Raw genomic sequence first — 27155 nt, 5'->3', positions numbered from 1 at the left:
AGCTCGGCGGTGGTTTCGGACTGTGGGCAGTGAGGCCAGCAGCGATGGCGCCACTGGGCGGGTGGTGGAGGGCGGTGGTTGGGCGGGGCTAATGATGGGGGAATTCAGCGGTAGCTACTGTCACGCTTAGATCGAACTAGGGAGCAGTTGTTGGGGCAATGGAGGAGCAGTCGTCGGCGTTGGATGTGATGCCGGCGAGGGGAAGGTCGGAGTCGGAGGCGGACATGAGCGGATGGAGGGGTGGGAGGAGTAAGGGTGGTGCTCGCCAGCATTGGAGACGATGCCGGCGAGAAGGGAAGCGGGCGCAGGAGCGGAGTCGTGGACTCGTGGCTGGATCGACAGCGGGAGGCGGAGGCGGAGGCGGAGGTCGGCTAGCTAAGTGGATAAAAAAGAATAGAAAGAATAGAGGACTCTTAATCTGTTCCTATCCCGAGAGCCCTCTCGGACTAGCAACCTCCAATATCAATTTGCGGCCGATGGTCTGCGGTAAAATGCAACGGTACGACCGTTACTACTGTCATTTTTGTTGCGTCCCGACGCCACGCTCCACGTCCACTTTTGTTACAATATTATTCGCGTTGATAACTGACGATGATACGGGAGTGCCGATGTGGCCTCGTGTCGAGCAGTGACTCTTTTGGCGTGTCGAGCGGTGACTCAAGTTGCCTCGCGTCGAGCAGTGAATCGGCAGTTCTCCTGCCAAGCTTTTCAAAAAAAAAAAACTCATTTGGCGCGTTCTGAAGCTTTGAGAGGAACTCACACACTATCGCTGTGTGTAGCTAGGCGTGGATAGCTGAGCGAACGAGCACAAAGTGTAAAGGGAGGCAGGGTTGTTTTGTTGCGATCCAGCGGAAGAATCTTCTGACTAGATCTTAGCCATCCTTAAAGCCACTTTTTCGTGAGTACAACATGCATGCAAACGACAGGCACATGACCGGAAAATAATACCTGGCACCTTACCTATGCTTTTGTCCAGCCAAGGCGCCAATAATTGGAACACATGTACGTGTACCCGCACGCGTTCGTGGCTCGCCTGAAATCCAAGAGCAGCATCCATCCCCAAGTTGGTGATGCGTTTTGTTTTGCCTTCCCTTTTCGACCGACTAACCACACGCTACATCTTGAAGCTACTCCCTCTGTTCCAAATTATAGGTCGTTGGACTTTTTAAACCTCAAATTTGAACATTTTTTTGTGTGACTTGCTTTATCAATACAAATTCTTTAAAAATAGTATAAATTTGACTATATTTGCATAATTTTTTTGAATAAAATGAATAGTCAAATTTAGTGTCAAAAAAATCAAACAGGCTCTAATTTGAAACACGGAGAGAGTAGCACCTTTCGACTCGTCATGACTCGGAAAGAGACGCATTCGGTCGTGCCGTGAACCTAGCTTCTCTGAAGTTTCCTGCGGCAGACTTGAGCGAGCACACTTGCTAATGGAAGAAGCTGAAGCCAATGTTACCAACTAAGAACCAACACATAGACGCTTAGTCAGTACGTACGGCCTTCGATCTCCTACAACAAACCCAAGCCGCCCTTATTCTGATTTGATTTCTGAACCTGCTTATTAGCATCTACACTCCATAGCGCATGATTGGCAGCAGGATCGGAGCTAGCCCTCCAGCAGAGACAGCACGCATCAACCAGCATCCAGCGAACAGCCTTGAACTAACCAAAGCTAGTGTTGCTTCACACATTGGAGCTAGCTAGTTTGGTTGGTTGTCGCCGCGCGTGACCTAACCTGTCGCTTCCGCCTTCGCCGCCGGCCAGAACGACGCCGTCGCTGCCACAGCGCTGTCGGCACGCCGCCGGCGATATCCTGTCAGGGAGCGGGCCCGTCTCTCCGGGGAAAGTTTCACGTGCTGGAGCGTTGCGCTTGTGGCCATCTGTCCGCTGCATCGCTCGGACTAGCGAACAATCGTCTGAGTTGTACTGTACGTGCGGCCTGCCGTCGTCCTGTCCCTCTGCTGCGCCCGGCTTCCTCTCGATTCTTGATAACGTACGCATCGCTTCATCTCATCGATCCGACGCCATGGCCGCCCCAACAGAGTTACTGTGACCTTGTTCTGTCAGTCACAAGAACAGAGAGCTGCAGCATCTCACTGCGCCGGTGTGCACGTTGTAAACTAGAGAGTACTTAGCTATCTGACCTGCTGATTCTGGAGTTTGTTCGGTCCTCTTTCGTTGTCATGCATCTGCCAACACTCCTACGTGGAAAAGATCTAGTCGGCAGCAGCAACGACAGACGCACAAACTCCACATGCCTAACCCCTTCCCTGCACTTTGTGGAGTGCGTATACGTCGATTGGAATTGGATAGGCAGCTTGTTCATGCCCATTTGTTTTCGTTCCATTTCCTTCAGTGGCTGTTCGTCAGTACGACGTGACATTTTCAGAATCCTAAGTGCTCCCAACATCCGTTGCGGTCGATCATTCTACCGAAAAGCTAGTTTACCCTTCTTCCGAGACTATGACACCATCATTTTAATTTGCCGAGTTCCACGAACTCTGCGAGTAAATTTACAGCAGCTTCAGATATGGAGCGGCCTCACGCGGTCACGCCATGGTTCCACGCACCAAATATGAGAGCTTTTTTTTTAAATCCCTCCGTTCTAAACTGTAGGTTACATAGCAAAAATAATATATCTAGATATACGAAAACGATCTACAATTTGAAACGGTTGGAGTGGAAAGAAAAAGTTTATATATAGCTGGTTATCGACATCATTACCATAAGTTGAAAGTGGGCCCATGAGTCCAGAAAATTGTGGTCCATAACAGGAAGCCCAACAGATTAAATAATAAACACAAGCCTATCTATATTCATAAAGTTTATTCATGGTGTGTAAACTTAGTTCTAGGCCAACCTTCCAGCTATAAATCTACTGGTCTTCATAACAGGTATTCATAAAGTTTATTCATGGTGTGTCACAAATTTCATAAATCTACTGGTCTTTGTGACACAAGGATTCCTATGTCACACCGGCCGCGCTGTTGGTAATCTCTTTCTCTGGGCCAGGTGGCCAGGCGGGATGGTTACTTTGTGAAGGGTTCAGTTGAATTTGGCTGGGAATGAAGTATTCTGCTTGTATAATGCATTCTAGTTGATGAAAAAAAATATTTCCATGCATGTATATGGTTTTTTCCAGCCTCTCAACAAACATAAGATTGCAACAATTAATATGTGGCAAGAAGCCCGCCTAAAGAATTGTATTAACATGGGACGTTTTTGCAGTACTATTTGAGAAAGGAAAAAAAAGAAGAGAATGCAAAGCACAAAGTAGTTACATTTATGTCAAACCATCTATCACTCCGCCAGAGAAGAAGGGAAGCAACATCATTTTTTGTTAGACATGGTGGCCAGGGTACCAATCAATGCAAGCAGCCCCCCTAGCTAGCTAGTCCAGTCAAAAGTGCTATGATTTTCTCATCATGTCTTTTTTTTCTTATCATTTTCTTCACCATGGTTGGAATTATTTGATCCTCTCAAAAGAAACCAGTATAGGTGGTGGACAACAAAAACTGGTTGCTGCTTACGAAACATATGGGTGATGGCAACAGGTAAAAACAGTTGACTCGTGAGGGGTAACCGTACTTCAGAAGTACACACAGGAAATATCTCTCAGCAGGAGTAATTAATAAAGGGCATAACAAAGACGGCAATATGGAAAAAGATAATAAATACTACAAGAAATCAAAATTGCTGTATAATAATATAGTGTTGCTATGTGCAATGAAACAAACATAGCAAACATAACAAATTAAGAAGAAATTGGTGTGTGGCTACATTAGCTGGTGCTACATGATCTTTGAGTTTATCCTAAACTCAAATCAGTTCATGACTGATGATCATGTATTACAACTATATTTTGTCACCTCTCTATTGCACAAAGCTTGCATGCATATATGTTCTGCATGCAGAATTTTGCAGACCACAAGCATCCCTAAAGCTATACTATACTGTGTGTAAGCCACCAAAGTTATTAGCATGCACGCACACTTTATCTACACAAACTCACATGAAACCTCGAAATTTAACCATCTCATCAAACTAAACCAAGATAGATGAAGCACACTACGCTTCGGCCTCGATCTCGCTCATCAGGAGGAATAGCTGCTGGAGCTCTTGTTGCTTGTCTCGCCGCCGCTCGTCGTCACGGTGACCTTCTCGCAGGACGGGCAGATGGTAGCCGTCGCCGGGGCCCGCCGCGGGAACTGCACGCAGAGCCCGGCCGCCGCCGACCGCTGCAGCTGCAAGAGCTCGTGCTTCAGCCGCTGGTTCTCGCCGGTGAGGCTCTCGCAGCATCGCTTCAGGATCTCGCAGTCCACCTCCGTCTGCTTCAACTTTGTTCTGAAAGATTTGCAGAACACACGATCGCAAGTTCAGAGCATGCACGTACGTGTTAGAAATGTCAAGAAAAAAAAAGGTATCAGCAGCAGATGCAGCTTGTCCTTTTACAGTAGTATATGCTGGCACATACCTTGCCCTCCTGTTTTGGAACCACACTTCCACCTGTCTCGCGCTTAGATTCACCTGGTGCGCGAGCTCGTGCTTCTGAGCCTGCCAAACGCCAAAAAAAATCTTTTCATCAGACACTCAGCTTAGAGACTTGAAGAATATAGTTAGTGATTTCTAGCTAGTAGTCCGACATGATGTTCATTCTACAGACACTTGTTCATGTTCATGCCACTAGAGGAACTGAAACTGATACGAGGTAGAGCACATGCTTACGTGGGAAAGTATGTTGTGGGCGCGGAAGGTGTCCTCGAGCAGGGTCGACTGCTCCTTGGTGAGCCGGAGCTTCTTCCTCGTGCCTGCGCAGCCGTCGCCACCGTCGTCGCTCGGGCTCGACTCGAGAGACCGGCGGCCGTCGCCGTCATCGGTGATCTTCAACCTCTTCCGAGCACCCTTCTCTGCCTTGGTGCCCACCGCAGCTTCTTCCTTGACGCTCTGCTGCGGGAACAGCAAGTCGAGCCGCACCGCCGCCGACGACCTCCGCTCGCCGTGGCTCCGCTTCAGATCGCCGCCGCCTATCCCTAGGCCGAGCCATGATTTCCCGAAATCCTCGGCGGCCTCCATGGCACTAGCGCTATACATGGTGGTGTCCAATCGAGACTAGCTAGTTCACTGCACAGAGACGACCTAGCTGCTAGCAACCTAGCCTAGTATAGATCACTCCGATGAAGAGGAAGCGGTTCGCAATGGAGAGAAAGAAGGTAAGGATTAGGGAGTAGTTTAGTAAGTAGCCGGCGTATGAAGGTTTGGCGTTGCTTTATAGGTGTAGGCAGCAGGCGCCAGGCGACTACATACTGCTCATGCCCGGGAAACAATGGCAGGACAAGGTCAGTTTCGTGTGCGAATTGAAGACGACAAGAACACGCAGAGGTTAATTCCAATTACAAGGAGAGGACGTTTTATTTGAACGGGGAGCGAGATGGAGTGACATCGATGAGACGCGAGGAAGGCAACCGGTTGATCGAGACCAGGAGGGCCGTTTTCCGGTCTCCCGCGAATCGGATGCAAGCATCGATGGTTCCTGAAACCGACGACAATTTAAGAGGCTCACTGAATAATTGGGCGCTCATTATTCAACCGTAGACTACCGTAAAGATAAAATCCCTCTCTGATTATATCCCCCTCCTTTTTTTACCTCTGGGAAAATGAGTGCCTAGCAACGAAAGGGGGTCTTGAAAAACACAGCAGATATATAGCAAGCAGTCTAGTAATAGTTTTGAACAAAATACATATACTAGCTAGGTTACTATAGGTTATCCTATTTTAACATGAACTAAAATATAAAACTAGTTAAATATTCTAACACATACTAGAATTGATATAAAATAAGGCTTATATCTAATAATTATAATTATCTATCTTAAACCTTGTTTTTTCTATTAAATATTCGAACACATGGTCTAAAATACATATTTATCATTATCTAGTTGCGAAAGATTTCATTTTGCATCTCTCCATGTATGTTTGATTTATATTTAATTGAACCATTTGTTTGTGAATTGATATTCTTATCTCTTTCATCACATATGGATATATGGTGACATACATTGTGGGTAGTATTTTATATAAATATAACATAATAATATATTAATAATGGTAGAAATAGTAATTTAAAATTTTATATTGGTGCACTTTAATATTTTATTATAACTATATAAATTAGATTCAGATTTAGGGATTACTTTAACTTTAATAATGATATAATTGGATAGTTTATATGCAAATATAGGGGGTTATTTGCACTATTTTTATAATGATATGTGTGGGTAATTTACATGAAGATTAGGGGTTACTTTAGATTTTTTTTTCTAATGGCAAAGGTGGGTAATTTAGTTACATATTCAAGGGGTTACTTTAGTCTATTTTTATAACAACAGAGGTGAGTAATAAAAAAGATAATAAATCCAATAGCTATTATAATTAGATTTATCGGATTGATGGCTGGATGTTTCTTTTTGTTTCAAAATTTCTAGGATCTCTCTATTTTCTTAGAGCATCCACCTAGTTGGCCTTATCTGAATGTACTATGGAAAACACGGCAGGCTGCTAAGAATATGGTCAAACTGCAACACCTATGTCCTCTAGTCACGTCGCTGGCCTTGGAGACGATCAGATAGTGGCACGGATTCAGATGCATGATAGAGTTCCTAGTCACAAGCGACGAACACTAATCCATGTTAGTTGGTTACACACGGGCACAAACGCATCTATAAAGAGTATGGAAAATGGATCAAAGTCCGGGTTCAGAGCATACAACTCAGAAAGAAACGATTGAACCCAATCACTCCACACTTATCCTATATTCCTAGCTAGGACATTTGTACTACTACTGTGTACTCGTCCTTGTCCGTATATAGATGGTTCATGGAACCAAACGAGTTCAGCGCAGGGTTAAGTAAACCGACCGGTCCGGTCAAACCGGCGCGGTCCGGTAGTGGTTTATCGGACCGGTTTGACCGAAAATCAGTGGAAACCGGTCAAATTCAAAATTAAATTCAAAATCGCATGTTCAACCGGTTCCGAACGGCTTACCGATCGGTTTGACTGGTAACCGGTCATATTCAAATTTTTTCTTTTTTGGTTTAAATTCAAATGCCCGCAAAGTATATTAAATAAATGTTTGTATAACATATTTTAGCCTAAATGAACCCTCCAACCCTCTTTTGTACTACTTTTATATTGTATTTGTATACTTTTATATGCACATTTTTTTTATTTAACTTCAAATCCCCGCAAACTATATTAAATGAACGAATTTTTGAGAAAATTTGACACCATTAGATTTGTCGCAGCTTGAAGTATTTTGAGGAATTTTTTGGGAATTTTTCATTTTTTAAATTTAAATTTAAATTTTGAATTTGGGCGGTTTGGTACCGGCCCAAACCGGAACAAGGCCGGACCAGTTTGACCGGTAACCGGTCAAACCGGACTGGTTCCCACCGGTTTGGTGAACCAGGTTCAGTGAGCTCTGCATCGTTCGCTAGCACACACCAGTCCATGTCCGGCGGCGCAGATGTGCCGCATTTGCTGAAAATGTATGATCAGTAGTGACACGCATACGCACACGTACACCCCCAAATCGATCACGCAAGCCAAAAACAACTGGAACGTACAACCCTCGACTGCGAAAACAAAAGTCTCTGCAATGATCTCCTCAGGGCAGTAACTTTTTTCTCACAGGTCAGAGGGTTACCAAACCGATTTTAATCCCTCTGTAGTTGATGAGTTACCAGCAGCTAAATCAGGGTGAAGTCTCATCCTACCAAAACCTGATCGTGTTCTTACGTACTGTTTGGGAGGAGGTGGTTGAGGTCTCCCCATCATTTGCTCGAAAAATTGAAGCGGTCAAAAAGGAGGGGTTTAACCTTGCCGCAGAAGCTTCAGAACTGAGCGTATAGGGCGACGCAGATCACGCAGTGCGAACGCTCTAATTATTTCCGGTGACAAATATATGCTGTTTTGGACGGATTCGTGCCATGTTCTTCACTGTTTCGCATGATAATGTTTTCTTTTTGTTGGACTGATTCGTTCAAAAGGACGACATGGGTCGCCTGTTTCAACCCTTTGATGCGTAAGTTTCAGTCGTCGTCGAACCAATGAGCCAGCCAGCCACTAAATAAATGCTCTGCCGACAAGGTCTTCTTTGGTTCAGCTGCAGCTTCTTTTCTTCCAGTCTGGCTCAGGTCTTCAACCTGGCCTTTCACATAAATCACTGTGCACCAACTGAATTGGGCAAAGGATTGCTGTTTCTGTTTCTTGAGATTCTGTGTTCTCTCTTCTGATAATATTCACTGCGAATCTCTTTCCATCTTTGTGGACAAAAAAGAGAGGAAGGATTGGACAGAGTGATCATGTGACTATGGCAAAACTTTTCAATAAATATGGTGAAAGAAATAAGGCGTGTTTCGATTTGATAGCGGAAACCGGATTGCGGTTCTGGATGAAATACTAATGCGGCTTGCAGAGTTGAATCTGCTGTCCAAGGGATACATATGTTCTAGTTTTTTTTTCTCCCTAGTAATAATATGATTATGAAGTCCGCAAGAAACAAATAAAGGGGACTCTCTCTATATTGTTTTTTATTAGTATTAGATGTTTAGAATTATCTATCATTTAACACGTGTTAACAAAAAGCAATCGATTAGCATGAAGTATCGTTTGTTCAATCACAAGAATTCAACTCCTAAGCTTTTCAAGTCAGAAGAGTTCAACTCCTACTGTTTTCAGGTCATCTCCTAGGATAGGATGCTAGGAACCAGCCTTCGCCTGAAACGGTCTTCATTTGACCTGCTACTACCATTTTGCTTTTCACAAATTAATGTTTCTTTTTTCTGAGACAGAGTAACCACGCACACCAACCCATCAGATTTCAGGTACTAGGTTGCCTCGTCTGCATTCAGTGTCGTCCTTCCCAGAAGGTTCAGACACATCGTTCCAGACGCGGCAGCTTTGGATCGACTTGCTTGTTCCTTCTGGGCTGGAACTGAGACAGAGACGCCAAGAACCGATCCTAGCTACTGCCTGATCGTGCCAACAACCGGCTTATAATAATGCTAATCGGGCACTAATCAGTGCAGGATTTTGACTCATTGCCGGCATGTCCACGTAAGCATGGATGTCTGCACTGGTCATTTTCACTGACCGGCAAAATTAAATCTGGCTGGACCACGGTCAATCAGAGCGCAGAGCTGCACCTGCATGCACGCGCGAGGAAGACGGACGAGCAGCAGAGCTCACAAGAAACCTATGCTTCCATTCCATTCCTTCTTCTGGGAAGCTCGACCTCCGTTGGAGTGAGCGACCGGGCGACAAGGACATCACTGCACCTGGCCTGCATGTCAGTGACTCTCACCTGGTATCCATCGCCGACGAGGAAGTCGTGGCTCGTCGTCTCGGATGCACGGCGCCTGCGGGAGTCGGCGGTTGGCGTTCTCCGATCCGTCCGTGTCCCCGCCGTGGTACCTTGGACCCGCCGCCGCCTCGATCTCACGCGTGCACTGTAGCTAGATTGTTGGGTGACGCCGCCGGTGGAAATCGTCGCGTCGCACGCGTGCCGGCTTCGTCCGGCCGTCGTCGCGGCCGCTGCCCGGCCGAGCGCGGCCTCCAATAGCTGTCTGCCGAAGTCCGAAGACCGGGAGGAGGAGGAAGAAGAAGCCATAGGTTTTTTTTAAACGGGGTCCAAAGTTTAAAGTTGATAGGGAGACGTTTTCTAGCTAGTCTGGGACAAACTTTTCTTGTGTTATGATGAGATTTGCTAATCGTTTACTTTTGTAGCGACCGTACACAGGGAAAAAACAACCTACGCTGCAGGTACACGTGCTGACCCAACCGTCCTTTCCTCCTTGAGAAAACCAGAAGTACTGTCAAATTCCATCGTTTGACTTTCCTGTTCAGTGAAATTCTTTGTAAAAAAAAATTCGTGAAATTCGTGATTTGCGTTACTTCTCTATAATAATTTTTTAAAGGCGTATTATTAGGATTTGGAAAAGTTTCGGATCATTCAGAAGCTGTGCCGTGTATTGACTGTTACTACAAAAAAAAATCAGTGTCGTGGCGTCACAAGATCTTGAGTTGTGAATCTATCGATATGACTTTTTACGCTAAGCATGCATGCACATAAATAATTTGACTGGCAATTAAAAATTCAAATTCTAACGTTTGACCTATTCAAATCGTAACACCTATACAAAAGTAAATCGAGGAAGAACACAACAGAGTGCTTCTTATGTTGGGAAGGGAAACTGTCCCCCACGTGCTAGGGGCAGCTCGGGCCGAACTCCGCTCCCCCGAGCGCCGCCGTCTCCCCCCCTCCCCCCGAGCCCTGCTCCATGGTCTCGCCGCCGCCTAAGCAGCCGCCGGAAGCCGCTACAAAAAATCTGTTGATCCATGACGATTAAATTTCGTCACAGATCACTAAAATACCGTCATAAAGCAGTATCTATGACGATCTCAAATAGCGTCATGTATTGAGCGTCACAGATCACACCTCGTGACGTTCCTTAAATTTTCGTCATAGATTGTTTGATCCATGACGTTTCGAAACCGTCATAGAATGCCCCTGGCCCCCAAAGCTCAACCCAAACCCATTTTCTATGACGAAAATAAACGTCATAGATAGCCGCCACATGGATGATGACGTGGCTGCCTACGTAGACGATGACAGGACTGTGGCTGCTTATGTGGCTGCCTACATGGACAATAGCGTATCTGCCTCCGTGGATGATGACGTGGCTGCCTACATGGATGATGGTGTCACCACATTTCCAGCCCACAGCCCATAAAAAAAATCTAGTACAACAATTTCAATGGTTTTTTCAGCACATTTTAGGATTCCAATTCCAACCCATGGATCTCATTTCCAAAAATTAAACAGAACAGGCATCACATCAAATACAACAACTTTTCATCCAGTATTACATCAAATACAAAGTCTTTCTTCCAACACATCAAGTACAAGTTTTCATCCAGCAAGAATTTTTATTAGCAACTTGTTGCCGTGCTGAACAAAAAAGAACAGAGAACTCTCGATTTTCTTCGGTTCTAATTCTGTTCCATGGCTTCTGTTCTAATTCTCCAGTTTTTTCTGAAATTAAGAGAACAAATGTAATATAAGTGCTTAAGAGTATGCAACTTGTTGCTGTGCAGAGGAACAGAGAAATCTCGTAAGAGTGTGCAACTTAGGCTAGTGATATTCATCAACCATTTCTCTTTTTGCCTCGGTGGATTTTGAACATGTAATAAAGGAAGCCAAGTTCAAACTTAGCATAAGTCACTAGTAAAATATATGAAATCAACAGATACAATGAAGTCTGAATTGCAATACAGTATAGCAAACGAAATTTGAACATGAAGCAGTCACAACAACAAGAGAAAACATATCATTTTCAGTAAGGATCATACCGAATTTGCTTAATATGTCAAGGTTGAATTTGACCTTTTTATCCAGGGCGGCTGGACCTGAAAACCAATATCAATTGAAGTAACATAGCATATTGTAATAAAAAAGGCACATCAGAGAGAGTATTAGGGGGTGATTCCTTTCCTTCATGTAACTCAAGTTATGTTACCCATCTAAGTAGACTGCAGCAGCTATTTTCAGTCACTAAGTTATAGTTAGCAACGAGAAGTCTCGACAAGTGCTATTTTCAGCCAAATAATTAAACAAAAGTAGCACCATAGGCATGGACAAGGGCTGACAGCAAAATAAAAAAAATGACATGGCCAAGTGTTCGGATGAACATAAATAAAAATCAGTGGCATGGATAAGTTATCAGACTACCAACAGTAGCATTATAGGCATGGACAAGTGCTGAACTTAATAGAAACAAATATCATTGGCATGGACATGTGCTTAGAATTAACATAACAATCATCATTGACATGGACAATAGCACATCATATAAACAGAAATAATATCATTGTCATGGGCAAGTGCTCAAATATAACAAAATATCATCACAAGCATGGGCAAGTGCTCAGATATATAACACTATAGCATTCTTATAGTTAAACAGAAATTCATTGGAACCATGCAGAGGGGTTACGAGAAGGGGGCACTCATGGTTTTACCATAGCAGCAGGCAAGAATTCAACCCAGCAGAACGGAAGCGAGGACAAACAGATCCACTCGATTCCTTCATAGATCAAAGGTGTGAGGAATCTACGAGATTTACATGTAATCCTACGCAATTAGATGCTGAAAAGGAAAAAATCAAGAGGGGGTACAGAAATTACTTGCCTCTGCACCACGAGTTCCACGAAATTGACGCTGCAAATCGAAAAAGATGAGAAAGAGGAAGGGGATTAGGGTCTGCACGAAATTGATGAGAAGCATAGAGGAGAGGATTGCCAGGAGAGGGGACGAGGGCGCAATGCGTGGATCTTGGAGCAGAGAAGAGGGCAGTGGTCGCCGCCGGCGAGATGGGCGAGGAGCCGCCGGAGATGTCGGACGCAGGAGGTGGATGACGCAGATCCATGGATGAGCGAGGTGGCCGACCGCGAGTCCTTGAGGGCAAGGAGGCCGTCGCCGGATCTAACCTCCATGCGCGGCTGCCTCCACAGGCTGTCGTCGAGCACGGACGGCGGCGTCGACGCCGGCTCACGGGCGGGTGCTGGCGCCGGTGCTGGCATGAGGAGGCTGAGGACGAGCGGCGATTCAAGCTGCACGTGGGGGGAGGGGATTAGGGGGTGGGGAGAGAGAGGCCGCGGACGAGCGGCGCCTCCGGCGATGCAGGAGGACGCCGGCTCACGCGCGGCGGCGGCGGGACTAGGGTTTGTGCGAACTGAGGGGATGAGACGGAGGTGCCGCATCTTGTAATTTATTTAGTGTTGTGAAATTACGAGTTTGCACCCCACATGGTGTATGTAAACTTGGTGACCACATGGGCATTAGAGTAAATTTCTTGTGGGAGCGTTTTTGGCCTGGTGGGTTTCACTTCGGGTTCCCGCGCGGCCACACAAACATGAGGAGAGTGAGCTGTCTATGATGAGTGGGGTCCGTGTAAGCGGGGGGGGGGGGGGGGGGCACACGTTGGTGGCACGTGTGTGTGGGGTGGTGTAGATGCTGATGCTGCAGTGGGTGGCAGGCTGGGAAAAATTGAATCTCCCGCGTTAGATGAATGTTGTTTTCAATTGCAACTTCGGCTCCTACCGAGTGTTTTTTTAATTTTTCTATTTATTGCACCATTATGAAGTAATGCATAAAAATAATTATCTTATATATGCCAATAGTTTTTTTATATATAGTACACTATGTATAAGTTATTTTGTAGAAGTTTCAATAATTTTATAATTCATTTTCTATTTTTAATAGTTTAAATCATTTTTTGCGGGTTTAATGAAATTATTTAGAATTTGAACTATATGTATCTCAAATAATATTTAAAAAAATCTCAAAAATATTATTTAGGTATTTATGTTCTGTTATAGCTTGTATCATAAAAATAGATAAAATTTGAAATGTTTGTTAGGGATAATTCAACCTTCTACTTGCCCCTTTTTACAAAATAATGATAATAATACCTAAAACTTCTGCGAAAATTCTGTAAATTGCCATGGAATCATTTTATGGGTGTATAAACTTTACATAAAAATTTCATAAGATTTTATGAAAATTGAAGTATACATTGTTCATAAATGGATAGATATCTCACATTGTTTCATACAACTTAAGTCAAACTTTGAATTTTACACACCTCATAGCATGTTCAAACTCGTATGCATCTCAATTTTGGACACCACCTTATGTTGACCATAACATTGAAAAATATCAAGTTACATAAGCAATTGTTATGCAAAAACATGCTTTTCAATGCTCTATTTAGTTGGAATAAAACATGTCATATGAAAATAATCAAGATATAGCAATTAACATATAAACAAAAGCCACAGAATAAAATATTTTGATTTTAGAAAAATTAAAAAAAAGAACCATCAAATTTGGAGTTGTTATGAGAGAGAAATACTGATTACAAAATTTAATTCCAGATTAAAAAGAAAAGGATGAATCGCACATGTGTTCTTCAATGCAGGGCCACGTTTCAACATAATATATAAAAATTGTATTGCCCCTGACCTCCACAAACGAAGCTTCGGCGAACTGGTAGGGTACTAGGATCTCGTCTTGGTGACCCCGGGTTCGAATCCTAAATGTCCCATTTTGCCTCTTTGTTCGAATTAAAACATCGGATAGCTTGTTATAAAATATTCAATACCTGACATGGAACTAAAACCGATGCTGTGGTGTAATGGAAAGGTGGGTGCCTTGTATCCCTTGGGACCAGGGTTCGAAACCCTCCACCCCCCATCGCTACTTTTTTTTTCTTTTTAACCCATACTGATAATTTAACAAAACAAAATAACGCCTAGCATTAATGATGGCATAGCTCATTAGTAAGTCATTTTTATTATATGTTTGAGATTTGAGACTAGGTTTCGAATCTCATATGTGAAAATGTTTTTGCTCTTTTAAATAACTAATTAAGACAACATTGTGAAGCAAAATGCAAAACTAACAATCTTATAGATCCCAATAAAAAAGAACTAGCTCGCATCTTGTGTTTATTTGTTTATGAAATATGCCTCAAACTAAAATCTGGTAATAGAATAATACGCATATTTCCAACATGATTTGAATGTAATTAAAACTAAATAACGAACCATGGCACAACCAAGGAGGGGGGCCGGTGGTTAGTTGTGATCGACTCAAATCCACCGCGCCTGTATAAAAATGATGAATGCCAAAACATATACTAGTCAAAATAACTATGACGATTTTTGTGACATTAATGCTGAAACGTCATTGTTTTGTGGGCTCGATTATGATGAATTCAATAAAACGTCATATTTTGTGGGCTCAATTATGACGAATTCAATAAAACGTCACAAAGTTCTGGGCCTAGGGTCCATACCTTTAAATTCGTCATAGATTGTGTGCAATTGTGACGCTCTATTAAAATGTCATAAAATGTTCGTCATAGATCACCACATTTCTTTTAGGCGGCGGGGCTCCACCTCTTCAATCTCTCTCTCTCTCTCTCTCTCTCTCCCCTCCCCCCTCCTCCTCTTTGCTCTATTGGTAGCTACTCATCCATGGCGGCGGCGGCTTGACGCCGGCAAACCACGGCCGGATCCGCTCGGGAAAGGCCAGATCCGCGCCTGTGTGGGCGCCGGATCTGCTCTCCTGGAGCCTTGGCGCGGTGGGGCGCGGTGTTCACGATCTAGGCGCGACGGTGGTGGCCTGGCACGACGTCCGCCGACTGGGCGGCCGTTGGGGCGTGGCTGCAGCGACCCCTCCCCCCCTCCCCCGCGGTAGGGCGCGACCGGGTGCTGCGGAGGCCGGTGCGGTCCTTGGGGCGCAGCTGCGGCTGCTCTTGTGGCTGGGGCGCAGCGGCGGTGCCAGGTTCTCGAAGGCAGTTGGCGTAGCCCAGCGGCGTCGACGTCTGTGGCTGCCGGCGTTGGTCGCTATGGCTCCGATTTGGTCCGCTGGCGCCTGATCGGCCCTCCTCACGGCCGGTTCTTCTCGGAGCAGTGACTTCCGTCTTCTGCTGCACATTCGCAGGTGGCTATATGCCCATCAGGATGCACATGAGGATGGCGGTGGCATGTCACTTATCTACCTCGGGAACGGTTCACATCCCTGATCGATCTTCATCGACACCTTGGTCTGCTTGTGGCCGTCGCGCTGCCATGGTGTAGGATCAAGAACACCGACTAGAGGGGGGGTGAATAGGTGGTTTAAAATCTAAGACCAACAACACTAGAGAAATTTAATTAGTAACAAAGAAAAGCCCTATGTCATGCTACTACTATATCTAGATGGGTTTGCAACCTAGGGTGACAAGGTACAAATCAAGCTCTAGTAAAGTAAATTGCTCAAAGTAAAAACAAAAATTAAAGTGAGCAAGAGAGGTAACCAAACTTGACACACGAATTTATCCCGTGGTGTCGATGACTTGCCGGTCACCCCTAATCCACGTTGAGGTGGATTCCAAGAATCAACCGCTCCTCTATCAAGAACCTCTTGATATTGAGCCGGCTTGAATCAAGGAACCGCTCCACACCTCGATTCCACTAGAGTTGCTCTTCACCACTCCGGTGAGGTGAGCACAAGACCTCTCACAACCGAAATCGGGGCTCCTCAACAATCTCCTTGGAGGAGCTCCACGAAATCCTCTTCTCCAAGCCGTCTAGGGAGCGGCAACTCCCAAGAGTAACAAGTCGATGACACTTGCTTGAGGTTTCCCTAGTGCCACAAAGCTCAAACTATTGATGCAATGCACTGGGAAGCCCTCACACTCTCAAGAATGCAATCTCTAAGCAAGTGTGTGTGAGAGATGGATGCCTTAGCTCTATAGTGTCAAGTATACTGTCCAAATGGCCAAGAGAGAGACCCAATGACCGGGCATTGGGTATATATAGACATCCCCTCAAAAACTAGCCGTTACACTCTTTTCTGCGAAGTTGCGGACCATCCGCTGTTCAAAAACCGGACCGTCCGCAGTTAAGAGTTCCACACCACCAGAGACGATTAAACAGAGACGAACATCGTCTCTGGTACAACTTTGAAATTAGCCGGCGGACTGTCCGCGCCCAGGAGCGGACCGTCCGCCGTTCATCCTTGAAATCCACCAGAGACAACAATGTCTCTGGTACAAATTGTCAAATAGTCGGCGGACCATCCGCAGCACAGATATTAAGCCCAACCTGAGAAAACACCCTCTCTGGTACAATTTGAGTTAGAGCGGCGGACCGTCCGCCCACCTGGGCCGGACTGTCCACCAGTCACATCTAATTTCCACCAGAGCCAAACATGCTCTCTGGTACGGGTGCGGACCGTCCGCGCTCCAGGGAGCGGACTGTCCGCGCTTGTGCAGTCAGCTCTCAAACTTGTTCTTTTTCAAATCTTGTCAAAGCGTCGTTAGCCCTCATGCATGCACCTAGACATTTTGAGCAAAATGGCACTAAAGACCCGTCAAGCACGAGTACACAACCCCTCTTGATAGTACGGCTATCTATCCAACAAATCCAGTCACTTTTCATCCACTAACCGTCTTGTGACCGGTAAAATACAAAAGCCCTATTTTATACTTTTGTCTTGAGCCCGAGCTTTGCATATCATCTCCAAACTTCACACGTTCACAACCAAATCCCTTTCATCCGTGGATCAACCTATGCTCATTATCTCGAATGAAATTGTTAATCCACAAATCATTGTCATTAATTACCAAAACTCGAATTAGGGGCCTAGATGCTTTCAATCTCCCCCTTTTTGGTAATTGATGACAACACTAAATTTTGGAGTGATAAAAGTATTTAAGTCAACTTTATACACTAGGCATAAGGTGGACTTGGAATTGAACTTTGGAAGAACTTACTCATTTTTCTTGAAAATTTCAGAATATGGTATGAATAAATTCCCCAAGTTCGATGAGTAGAGAGAACTCCCCCTTGATATGTGCATATAAATTTGAATGAATACCAACAGCACATATATATGAAATTTGAAAATTTTGACGGAGTTTCCCCTACAAGTGGAAATCGAGGCATACAAGATATAAGATATATATATGATATAAATTTTAGCTTAGTTAGCACAACCTCGCAACCACAAGATGAACATAAGTAGATAAGAGCAACACAAATCAATATAGTTCATCACACATTACAAACCAAATGTTCAAATCCAACCACAAATCACAAACCGAGTTCATGCAAGACACAAATCATAAACATGTAATGCAATAGTTCAACACAAATAAACACGAGTAGCAAGCAGAAGCCGAAAGCGAATGATTTCCATGTGAAGTCCATGAGCTCCCCCTAGATCCAAGCACTCAAAAGCTCCAAAGCTTCTTCTCCCCCTTTGGCATCAATTTCCAAAAACGTCAATCTATCGGCGGTGGAGGAGGTGGCGGTGGGTAGAATGGCTGGTGCGGGTAGAACTCTGGAGGCGGCACTGGAGCCGGAAACACTGAGTAGAAGTGGTCAGAAAACCCGATAAAGGATATGCTGAAAGTATCAAAGCGCTGCTCTAGATGCTGCTGCCTCTGCTCAAGCTGCTCAAACTGCTCAAAAGAAGGCAAATCCTCAAAGCATGAGTCAAGAACTGCTATGTCTGAGTGTAAACTCTGCTGAACCCCCTGCATCTGAGCCATCATGGGCTAGAACATCTACTGCAGCATGTTCTGGAAGTTGAGGTTCATCTGACTCTGCATCTGGCTAGCCAACCCCGCAATCTGAGAGGACATGCTCTCCTGCATGGATGCAAAGTAAGGGTCAAAGTAGCCGGCTGGAGGAGCCCACTGCTGCTGTACTGGAGGCTGTGGTGGTGGCATGGCATGCTGAGCTGCAGCTGCTCTCATGTGAGCATCATTATCACTATCATCATCACCATCTTGCCCCTGTGCTTCAGCATCCATATCATTTCCAGGGAAAGGAGTCAAAGGCCTCAAAAGAAAAGCATTGTCATTCTTGAATGGCCTGAAAGGAGTGTGCTTGCTCTCACATATCCCTCTGAAGTTAGAATTGACCTTGATGATGGACATAATATATGGAGCAAAATATAAGTTCATCTCCATGTTAAGCCTTGAATCTGCAAACTGATCCATAATAAGAGCAATGACATTAATCCTGTTGCCATTCATCACATGAGAGATAACATTTCAATAATGACCTCTGATTTTGTCTTTGTTGCCACTCTTAGGCATGAAAGTGACTCTGGAAATTTCATTTATCACTGCAGGATGATGCCTCAGACCCTGAATGCCTCCAAAGCTTCTAGCAATACCAAGATGTGCAGGCTCATAGTACATGGGGTAGTCATTCTCATCTAGAGGGTTTTCTAACACAACATTCACACTTTGCTCACTAGTGATGAAATCATAATCCAACTGATTAGTCTCAGCAAACTGTGTAAATGCAGCATAATAGGTTCTCTTGCCAGTTGTCCTCCAAAATATTTCCACAACCATGTTGATCTATAGGGTGGCATAGAACTAACGTATGACTGTTTCATTCCAATCACACTTATGCTGCAGAAAATTTGCTAACCCCATTTGCTCAAATCTATCCACTAGATCAGATATGACTTGTTGTGATCTCATATAGCCTAGGTCAATAGTCTGATGTTTGAATACATTCTTCTTAACTAGATGACCAAAGTAAGCATATTTTTGTATCTCAGTTTTGAAGAAGAGGATGTTGATGTCCCGAGGCAAGTTGAACTGATTCACTGCTCTAGCATTGGCATAGCTCTCAGCAGTCCACTGTCAGCTAGGAAGATCTAGCCCCATCAGATCTGTAACATCATCCTCAACTTCCTCAGTCTCTTCCTCTGAAGATTCATCACCAACATCACCCACTGAAGATGCTGCAGCCATCTCACTGAGATTGGGAGCGTAGTCCACATCATCAGAGTCATCACTGCCTCTTTGTCTTTTGGAAGTCATAACCTTCTTGATTTTGGAAGTAGTGGCCTTGAGGACCTTCCGGGGTGGCCTGAGATCAAGATTTAATCATAAGAACAATTACTAAAGCAATAGAACCAATCCATAATGATATAAGTTAATTCAGCAGCCATTTGATAAATCTGACACTGTCGGGCCATCCGCGGTTCATTGAACCACAACGGTGGACCGTCCGCGGTCAGAAGCGGACCGTCCACGACCCATCTGTTCTGCGCAGGAACACAAGAATCGCCCCCAACTTTGATTCACCCATAATTTGAGTTTTGATTCAAATCCACCAACCAAAATTTAACCATAGTACCTCATCATCACTAGGAACAAGACCCCCCAAGTATTTTCAAGAATCCATGCCCAAAAACAGATCAGAGCCCTTAACCCTAACTCTTTCCAATGATGAAATCCATGAACAAGAGTTAGAGATTTGACGAAGTACCGAGAGGACATGGTGTAGAATGTCGTGGAGTGTCCGGGGATGTGCTCAGACCGTCCGGGAACCACGACAAAAGTCCTCCCCCTTGAGATCTTCTTCCACGTGCTTGAGAGAGAGAGCTATGGCTTTTGGATGAGGTGTGTGCGGTTTGGTGGGGGAGTGAGAGGGACACCCATTATAAGTCAAGTCTGGCCGACCCCACCAATCTGTCCAAGCGCGGACCGTCCGCGTTTCCTTGGCGGACCGTCCGCCTCTGGAGAAATCTGATCCACACCTGACTGGAACTGCCTCTATTCAATTTTTCTCACCAACTGCGGACCGTCCGTGGACCTTTGGCGGACCATCCGCGACTTGCTCAGTAGAGAACCCATCGGTGTATCCGAAGCTTGCAGGTTGAACCGATGATCAGCGGACCGTCCGCGGTCTTTTGGCGGACCGTCCGCAGTGTAATTTCGCGGCTTAGAACTTCTCTGCAGAGCCTCTGGTAAACTAGTCTTATGAACAGCGGATTGTCCATCAATTACCCGCGGACTGTCCGCTATACCAAATTTCAGACAGCCCAGAATTTTTCCAACTTTCTCAATTCCAACTTCAATTTGTGATCATTGCTCATATAAAATTCCTAAAATCTCAAAACTTGCATGAACACCATCCAAAGGCTCATATGAGCAAGTTTCAACAAGAAATCTAAAATAAATCAAGTTAAACTATGAAAACTCATAAATGACTCAAAAATGCTCCAAAAATTCAGAAAATAGAAACAAAAAATGCATGAAAGAACCATATGCCACATGTGCTAGTTTTCAAGCCACATTTGAGAAGTCAATGATATTAAGCTCATTTCTCAACTTGCAAAACCGAAATTCATCCAAAGACTTGGTAAATATATCGGCTAATTGATCATCCGTGCCAATACCATCAATTTTGATATCACCCTTGTTCACATGATCTCTAAGAAAATGATGACGGATATCAATATGCTTGGCCCTTGAATGTTGCACCGGATTAGTTGCAATTTTCACGACGCTTTCATTATCACACAATAATAGAATTTCATCAAACTTCACACCAAAATCAAGAAGAGTTTGTTTCATCCATAATAATTGTGCACAATAACTTCCGGCCGAAATATATTCCGCTTCGGCGGTTGAAAGAGCTACGGAATTTTGTTTCTTTGAAGACCAAGAAACAAGAGACCTACCAAGAAATTGACAACCACCGGAAGTGCTCTTCCAATCAACCTTGCACCCCGCATAATCCGAATCCGAGAATCCAACCAAATCAAAATGAGCACCCTTGGGATACCATAAGCCAATATTAGGAGTATATTTCAAGTATCTCAAGATCCTTTTGACGGCGGTCAAATGACATTCTCTAGGTGCGGCTTGAAATCGTGCACACATGCAAACACTAAACATGATGTCGGGCCTAGATGCGGTCAAATAAAGCAAATTACCAATCATAGAACGGTAAACCTTTTGGTCAACCGGGTTACCTCCTCATCTAGGTCGAGATGCCCATTGGTGGCCATAGGAGTCTTGATTGGTTTTGCATCTTCCATACCAAATTTTTTCAAGATATCCTTCACATATTTTGATTGACAAACAAAGGTGCCTTCCTTGAGTTTCTTGATTTGAAGTCCAGGAAAGAAACTCAATTCACCAATCATGGACATCTCAAATTCCCTAAACATCATTTCACCAAATTCCTCACAAAAACATGGGTTAGTTGAACCAAAGATAATATCATCAACATAAATTTGACAAATAAACAAATCCTTACCAATTGCTTTAGTGAATAAAGTAGTGTCAACCTTACCAATTTTGAAGCCCTTAGAGATAAGAAAATCCCTCAATCTTTCATACCAAGCTCGTGGAGCTTGCTTAAGACCATAAAGAGCTTTAGAGAGCTTGTATACATGATTTGGTTTTTTGGGATCTTCAAAACTGGGAGGTTGCTCAACAAAAACAAGTTCACTAATCTTGCCATTCAAGAAACCATTTTTCACATCCATTTGAAAAAGTTTTATGTTGTGAGAGCAAGCATAAGCTAATAAGATTCTAATAGCTTCTAGTCTAGCAACGGGGGCAAAAGTTTCACCGAAATCCAAACCTTCGACTTGAGTGAAGCCTTGAGCTACCAACCTTGCCTTGTTTCTCACAACCATTCCATCTTCATTTTGTTTTTTTCTAAAGACCCATTTAGTGCCAATGACATTATAATTCTTGGGCCTCTCAACTAGATCCCAAACTTGATTCCGGGTGAAATTATTTAATTCTTCATGCATAGCATTCACCCAATCCGGATCTCTCAATGCTTCATCTACACAGTTAGGTTCAAGAAAAGATACAAAAGAATAATGTTCACAAAATTAAGTAATGCGAGATCAAGTTTGGACATCCTTACTAATATCACCCATGATTTGATCAACCGGGTGATCCTTTGCAAGAACATGATGAATTCTTTGAGGAATAATGGGTTCTTGAGTCGATGGAGAAGATGCACTAGATGAACCAACTTGATCTTGTACTTGAGAATTATCATTACTTGAATCTTGTACAATTGGTTGTGCTTGATCATTTGAGATAGAAGTTGAGGGATTAACTCTAATAGAGATAGAAGGACCATCTTCATCTTCTTCTCTTGGTCTAACATCACCAATTGACATATTTTCCATTGCATTTCTCAAACCATCACTTCTCACATCATCAAGATTTTCTTGTTCATTATGAGACACATTGGTTTCATCAAACTCAACATCATATGCTTATTCAACAATGCCATGTGTTTTGTTGTAGACCCGATAAGCCTTGCTACAAGATGAATACCCTAAGAAGAAAACCATCATCACATTTGCTTTGAAACTTTGATAAGCGAGTTCCCTTCTTGAGAATATAGCATTTGCAACCAAACACTCTAAAATATGAGATATTTGGCTTCCATCCAATGAGCAACTCTTATGGGGTCTTGTTATGAAATCTATGGCAATACAATCTATTAGAGGCATGACAAGCCATGTTGATTGCTTCGGCCCAAAAGCTATCCGAAACATTGTATTCGGAGAGCATTGATCTTGCCATATCAATCAAGGTTCTATTTTTCCTCTCAACAAGACCATTTTGTTCCGGAGTGTACTTGGTTGAGAATTCATGCTTGGTTCCTTTCTCATCACACCATTCCTCAACTCTTGTGTTTCTAAACTCACTTCCATTGTCACTCCTCACTTTCTTCACTTTGAGCTCAAATTCATTTTCGGCCCTTGTCAAGAATTTCTTGAATGTGTCATATGTATCGGTCTTGTCATGAAGAAAGAAAACCCATGTACATCTTGAGTAATCATCCACTACCATAAGACAATAACAATTCCCACCAATACTTCTATATATTATAGGACCAAATAATTCCATATGCAATAATTCCAATGGTCTCTCGGTTGACATGACACTCTTAGTGGGATGAGTATTTACAACTTGCTTTTCGGTTTGACATGCACTACATAACTTATCTTTTTCAAACTTCACATTCTTCAAGCCAACTACTAAATCATGCTTCAAAAGTCGGTTGAGTTGCTTCATGCCAACATGACCAAGTTTTCTATACCATAACCAACCCAAGGATGATTGAGTGAACAAGCAAGTAGACAAATTTGCCTCTTTAGTAACAAAATCCACAAGATATACATCCTCATGTCTAAATCCCGTAAAGATGTAATATTTTCCTTCCAAGCTAGTCACTACCACATGATCTTTAGTGAAACTACACTTATATCCAAAATCACAAAGTTGAGTGACCGCTAAGAGATTAAACTTGAGAGAATCAACCAACAATACTTTTTGAAAGAGAATGATCACTTGAGATAGGAATTGTACCAACTCATTTGACTTTGCCCCGGCTATTATCACCAAATATGATGTCACTATAGCCACTCACATTCTCATATAGAGAGGAAAACATCATTGGATCTCCGGTCATGTGTTGAGTGCAACTACTATCAAGCACCCAATGTCTTCCTCCGGACTTGTAATTCACCTAAAAAAAGAAGTAACTCTTTTAGGTACCCAAACTTTCTTGGGTCCTTGAACGTTAGTGACAAAGACTTTTGGCACCCAAATGGCATTCTTTTTAGCACCATCTATAGGTATCCCAACAAATTTTGCATTAACATTGCCATTTGAATTTCTCATAAGAATGTAACTTGAATCAAAGGATATGACTTTCTTGTTAGTGCAATTCTTCTCAACATGATCAATCTTCTTGCATTTTTCACAATATGACATACCACTACTCTTCACAAAAGTAGTTTTGGTTTGCACAAAAGCCTTCTTCCCTTTCTTAGGAATGCATCCAAACCCTTGCTTGCAGGGGCGGAGGGCCTGTTATGGCCCACTATGGCCCGCGCCATACCTAAAGCCCAAAGAAATTTTTAGTACCCCTGCATTTTAGCCCAGCCCAACAAGCAAAGAGCAAGGAAACTGCAGGGCGTCGGCCTCCTTGGCTCCTCCAGCGCTCCACCCGGCGCTCCCGGTGCTCCCTCCGCAGCTCCGCTCGACCCCGATCCCCGAAGCCCTAGCCGTCGCGCGCCCATCGTCCACTCGCCCCGCGCGGCCGAGCAGCGCCGTGGCCCCTCCGCTCGTTCTCTCGCCAAGCACCCGAGTTGCGCCGCCGCCTGCCGCCCACTCGCGGACTCGCCCCTCGGCGGCTCGGCGGCCACTGGCCGGCCTGCGCCCGGCGGCCCAGCGCGGTCGGCCCTGCGCCCACCCCCTTGGCCCTCGCCCTCGCTGCTCCCAAGTCCCAATGGACTCCGGCAGCGCAGCAGCATAAACAGAAAGGGAAAAAGGAAAGCAGTAGGCTATGGAAGAGGTACTAAAAAGATATTCTTGTTTGCAAATTGCAATCTTTATTCAATCAATCAATCAATCTCTTGTTTGCTGTGAAGAGCTTGATTTACTTCAATGCAATCTTTTGTTTGCAGATCTGAAGAGCTACTTTACCCAAAGATCTAGCAGCACTCCAAGTACTCATGGAAGTGGAGTTGGTCTTGAGGCATTGGAGAGGGAGGAGGTGGTGCTGCAAACTCAAGTAGAGAGCACTGATGATGTAGCAGTACCAATGCCAGTTGAAGATGTTGAAGGTCAAGCCGGTGGTGGTGTGAACTCAAGTAGAGAGCAAACTCAAGATAAAGATGCAAGTGATCAAGGTATAATAACTGAGTTCAATCTAGAACATGTCATCTCTAATCCGGGTCTTCTCATTCCAATAGATCAATTTGGTCCTAATATTAGAGATGAAGTTAGGAGGGCTTTCAAACAAAAAGGTCCAACTCAACCTTCATGTGGTAATTTCCCTAAAGGACGGGATAAAAGGAGCTTCCAAAAAGATTGGTTTAAGCAATATAATTGGTTGGAATATTGTTTGGAGAAGGGTAGGGCTTATTGCTTCTATTGTTATCTTTTTAGAAATGGTAAAGATGATGACAAGTTTGGTCATGAGGCCTTTACAAGAATTGGCTTTAAGCAATGGAAGAATTCCTACTTGATATTGCGGAAACATGACGGTGGGCCTGATAGTGCTCATAATAGAGCAAGAATTGCATATGTTGATTTTGATAAGGAAGAGGCAAATATAAAAAAAAGTTGTGCAACATGAAGAAGATGAGAAAGTGAAGTATGAAACTCGTTTAGATACGGCCGTGAGTATTGTGAGTTATATTGCATTGCAAGGTGAACCATTTCGTGGACATGATGAATCAAAAACTTCTTTGAACAAAGGCAATTTTCTGGAATTTCTTGATTGGTACAAACTAAGAAATGAGGAAGTGAGGCAAGCTTATATAGGTTGTCCTAAAAATGCAAAAATAACTACTCGTATTACATTTAATATTTTAACTCTAATATTTCACTACTAATTTATGTTTTCTCTTTGTTTAACAGCTTATTTTGGTCCCGTTGTTGATTTGATGTGTAATCTACATGTTTTTCTTTATTTATGGTACTTCTAAACGATGGTCTTGTTGTAAACTTTTATTTCCGTACAATATATGAATGTAGTCTAGAAATGCACCGCCACACCTAAATTTTTTGTTGTCCTCCGCCACTACTTGCTTATTCAAGGTGAACTTTTGGCTTGCCCAACAATGATTAAACTTGGCTCTACTATCATAGCACTTTCTCAAATCATTAGTCAAGCAAGTAATCACTTTTTTTAACAAATCATTTTCCATAATGAGAGATTCATTGCAAGATGGATTATCAATTTTGATGCAAAAAGAACTAGTAGAGCTAGAGCCACAAGGTTTATCATCAATTAAATCACAACTAACACCAATGCTCAATGTTGCTTTTCTTTCATGATTAAGTAAGGTGTTGTGAGCTTCCTCAAGCTTCTGATGAGTTTCTTTGAGATTCTCATGAGAGGTCTTTATCTCCTCATAGGAATCTTAAAGAGAAGTAAACTTCAACTTCAAGTCCTTTAACTTAGCATTTTTCTTAGTCATGAATTCATCGGCATCATTGAGCATTTCAATAAGATCATCATATGAAAGTTCATCAAGTTCACCATCTTGTTGTACCTTTGCACCACCCTTTGCCATAAGACAATGTGGTGTAGAGAAGAGTGATGGAGCCTCCTTGATGACGATCCCGGCAACTCCCTTGGATGGTTTGTCATCATCATCATCGGAGCTTGCATCGGAATCCCATTCAACAAAATAAGCTTGGCCATTCTTCTTCTTCTTGATGAACTTCTTCTTCTTCTTTTCATCATTTTTCTTGTCCTTCTTGTTCTTGTCATCTTTCTTGTTTGGACAATTGACAATGATATGACCTACTTCACCACATTGGAAGCAAGTCTTGTCCACAAAAGGATTTTTTCTTGATGATTGACCTCTCTTGCCAAAGTTCTTCTTGGTCATCATTCTATTGAATCTCTTGACAAAGAGAGCCATCTCCTCATCCGATTCTTCTTCTTGGCACCCACTTTCTTCTTTATTTTTGCTATCTTGAGCTTTGAATGCCACACTTTTCTTTTTCATATCAAGTTCTCCCCCCACGAGTTTCATCTTGAGATTTCTTGAACATGTCATGGGTAAGAATTTCTCCAAATATTTGTGTGGGAGTTGCGGTCTTCACATTTAACCTTACAAGTAAGGTCACAATTGTGTCATATCTTTCCGGAAGATATCTAAGAAACTTGTGGTTGAAATCCGCATCCGGTACCTCAAATCCAAGTCCCTTGAGGTCGTT

At 43.5% G+C, this 27155-nt stretch overlaps 2 protein-coding genes across 2 annotated transcripts; one reads left to right on the top strand and one right to left on the bottom strand.

Annotated features, from left to right (window-relative positions):
- Nucleotides 1-3693: 3693 nt before the first annotated feature.
- LOC120704354 (homeobox-leucine zipper protein HOX18-like) lies at nt 3694-5396 on the bottom strand. The gene is made up of 3 exons (XM_039988710.1): nt 4735-5396; nt 4484-4563; nt 3694-4353 (listed from the first exon to the last, which is right to left on the bottom strand). The coding sequence occupies exons 1-3, from the start codon at nt 5098-5100 to the stop codon at nt 4104-4106; spliced, it is 696 nt and encodes a 231-aa protein (XP_039844644.1). The 5' UTR covers nt 5101-5396; the 3' UTR covers nt 3694-4103.
- Nucleotides 5397-12496: 7100 nt separating this feature from the next.
- On the top strand, nt 12497-25682 carry LOC120702285 (translation initiation factor IF-2-like). The gene is made up of 4 exons (XM_039986006.1): nt 12497-12638; nt 24358-24774; nt 24887-25111; nt 25371-25682. The coding sequence occupies exons 1-4, from the start codon at nt 12497-12499 to the stop codon at nt 25448-25450; spliced, it is 864 nt and encodes a 287-aa protein (XP_039841940.1). The 3' UTR covers nt 25451-25682.
- Nucleotides 25683-27155: the final 1473 nt, after the last annotated feature.

This window comes from Panicum virgatum, chromosome 4K (genome assembly GCF_016808335.1).
Source record: "Panicum virgatum strain AP13 chromosome 4K, P.virgatum_v5, whole genome shotgun sequence".
Taxonomy (NCBI): domain Eukaryota; kingdom Viridiplantae; phylum Streptophyta; class Magnoliopsida; order Poales; family Poaceae; genus Panicum; species Panicum virgatum.
The sequence above is the reverse complement of the archived record's forward strand: the minus strand, read 5'-3'. Positions and strand labels throughout refer to the sequence as shown.

Bases quoted from the DNA above. Each gene is read 5' to 3' on its own strand.
- LOC120704354 (XM_039988710.1), bottom strand. From the start codon at position 5,100: ATGTATAGCGCTAGTGCCATGGAGGCCGCCGAGGATTTCGGGAAATCA. The intron at 4,564-4,734 runs GTAAGCATGTGC...GGCGTTTGGCAG, and splicing joins CCCACAACATACTTTCCCAC to GCTCAGAAGCACGAGCTCGC. The intron at 4,354-4,483 runs GTATGTGCCAGC...CAAATCTTTCAG, and splicing joins TTCCAAAACAGGAGGGCAAG to AACAAAGTTGAAGCAGACGG.
- LOC120702285 (XM_039986006.1), top strand. From the start codon at position 12,497: ATGAGCGAGGTGGCCGACCGCGAGTCCTTGAGGGCAAGGAGGCCGTCG. The intron at 12,639-24,357 runs GTGCTGGCATGA...CCTGCATTTTAG, and splicing joins ACGGGCGGGTGCTGGCGCCG to CCCAGCCCAACAAGCAAAGA. The intron at 25,112-25,370 runs GTATAATAACTG...TTATCTTTTTAG, and splicing joins TAAAGATGCAAGTGATCAAG to AAATGGTAAAGATGATGACA.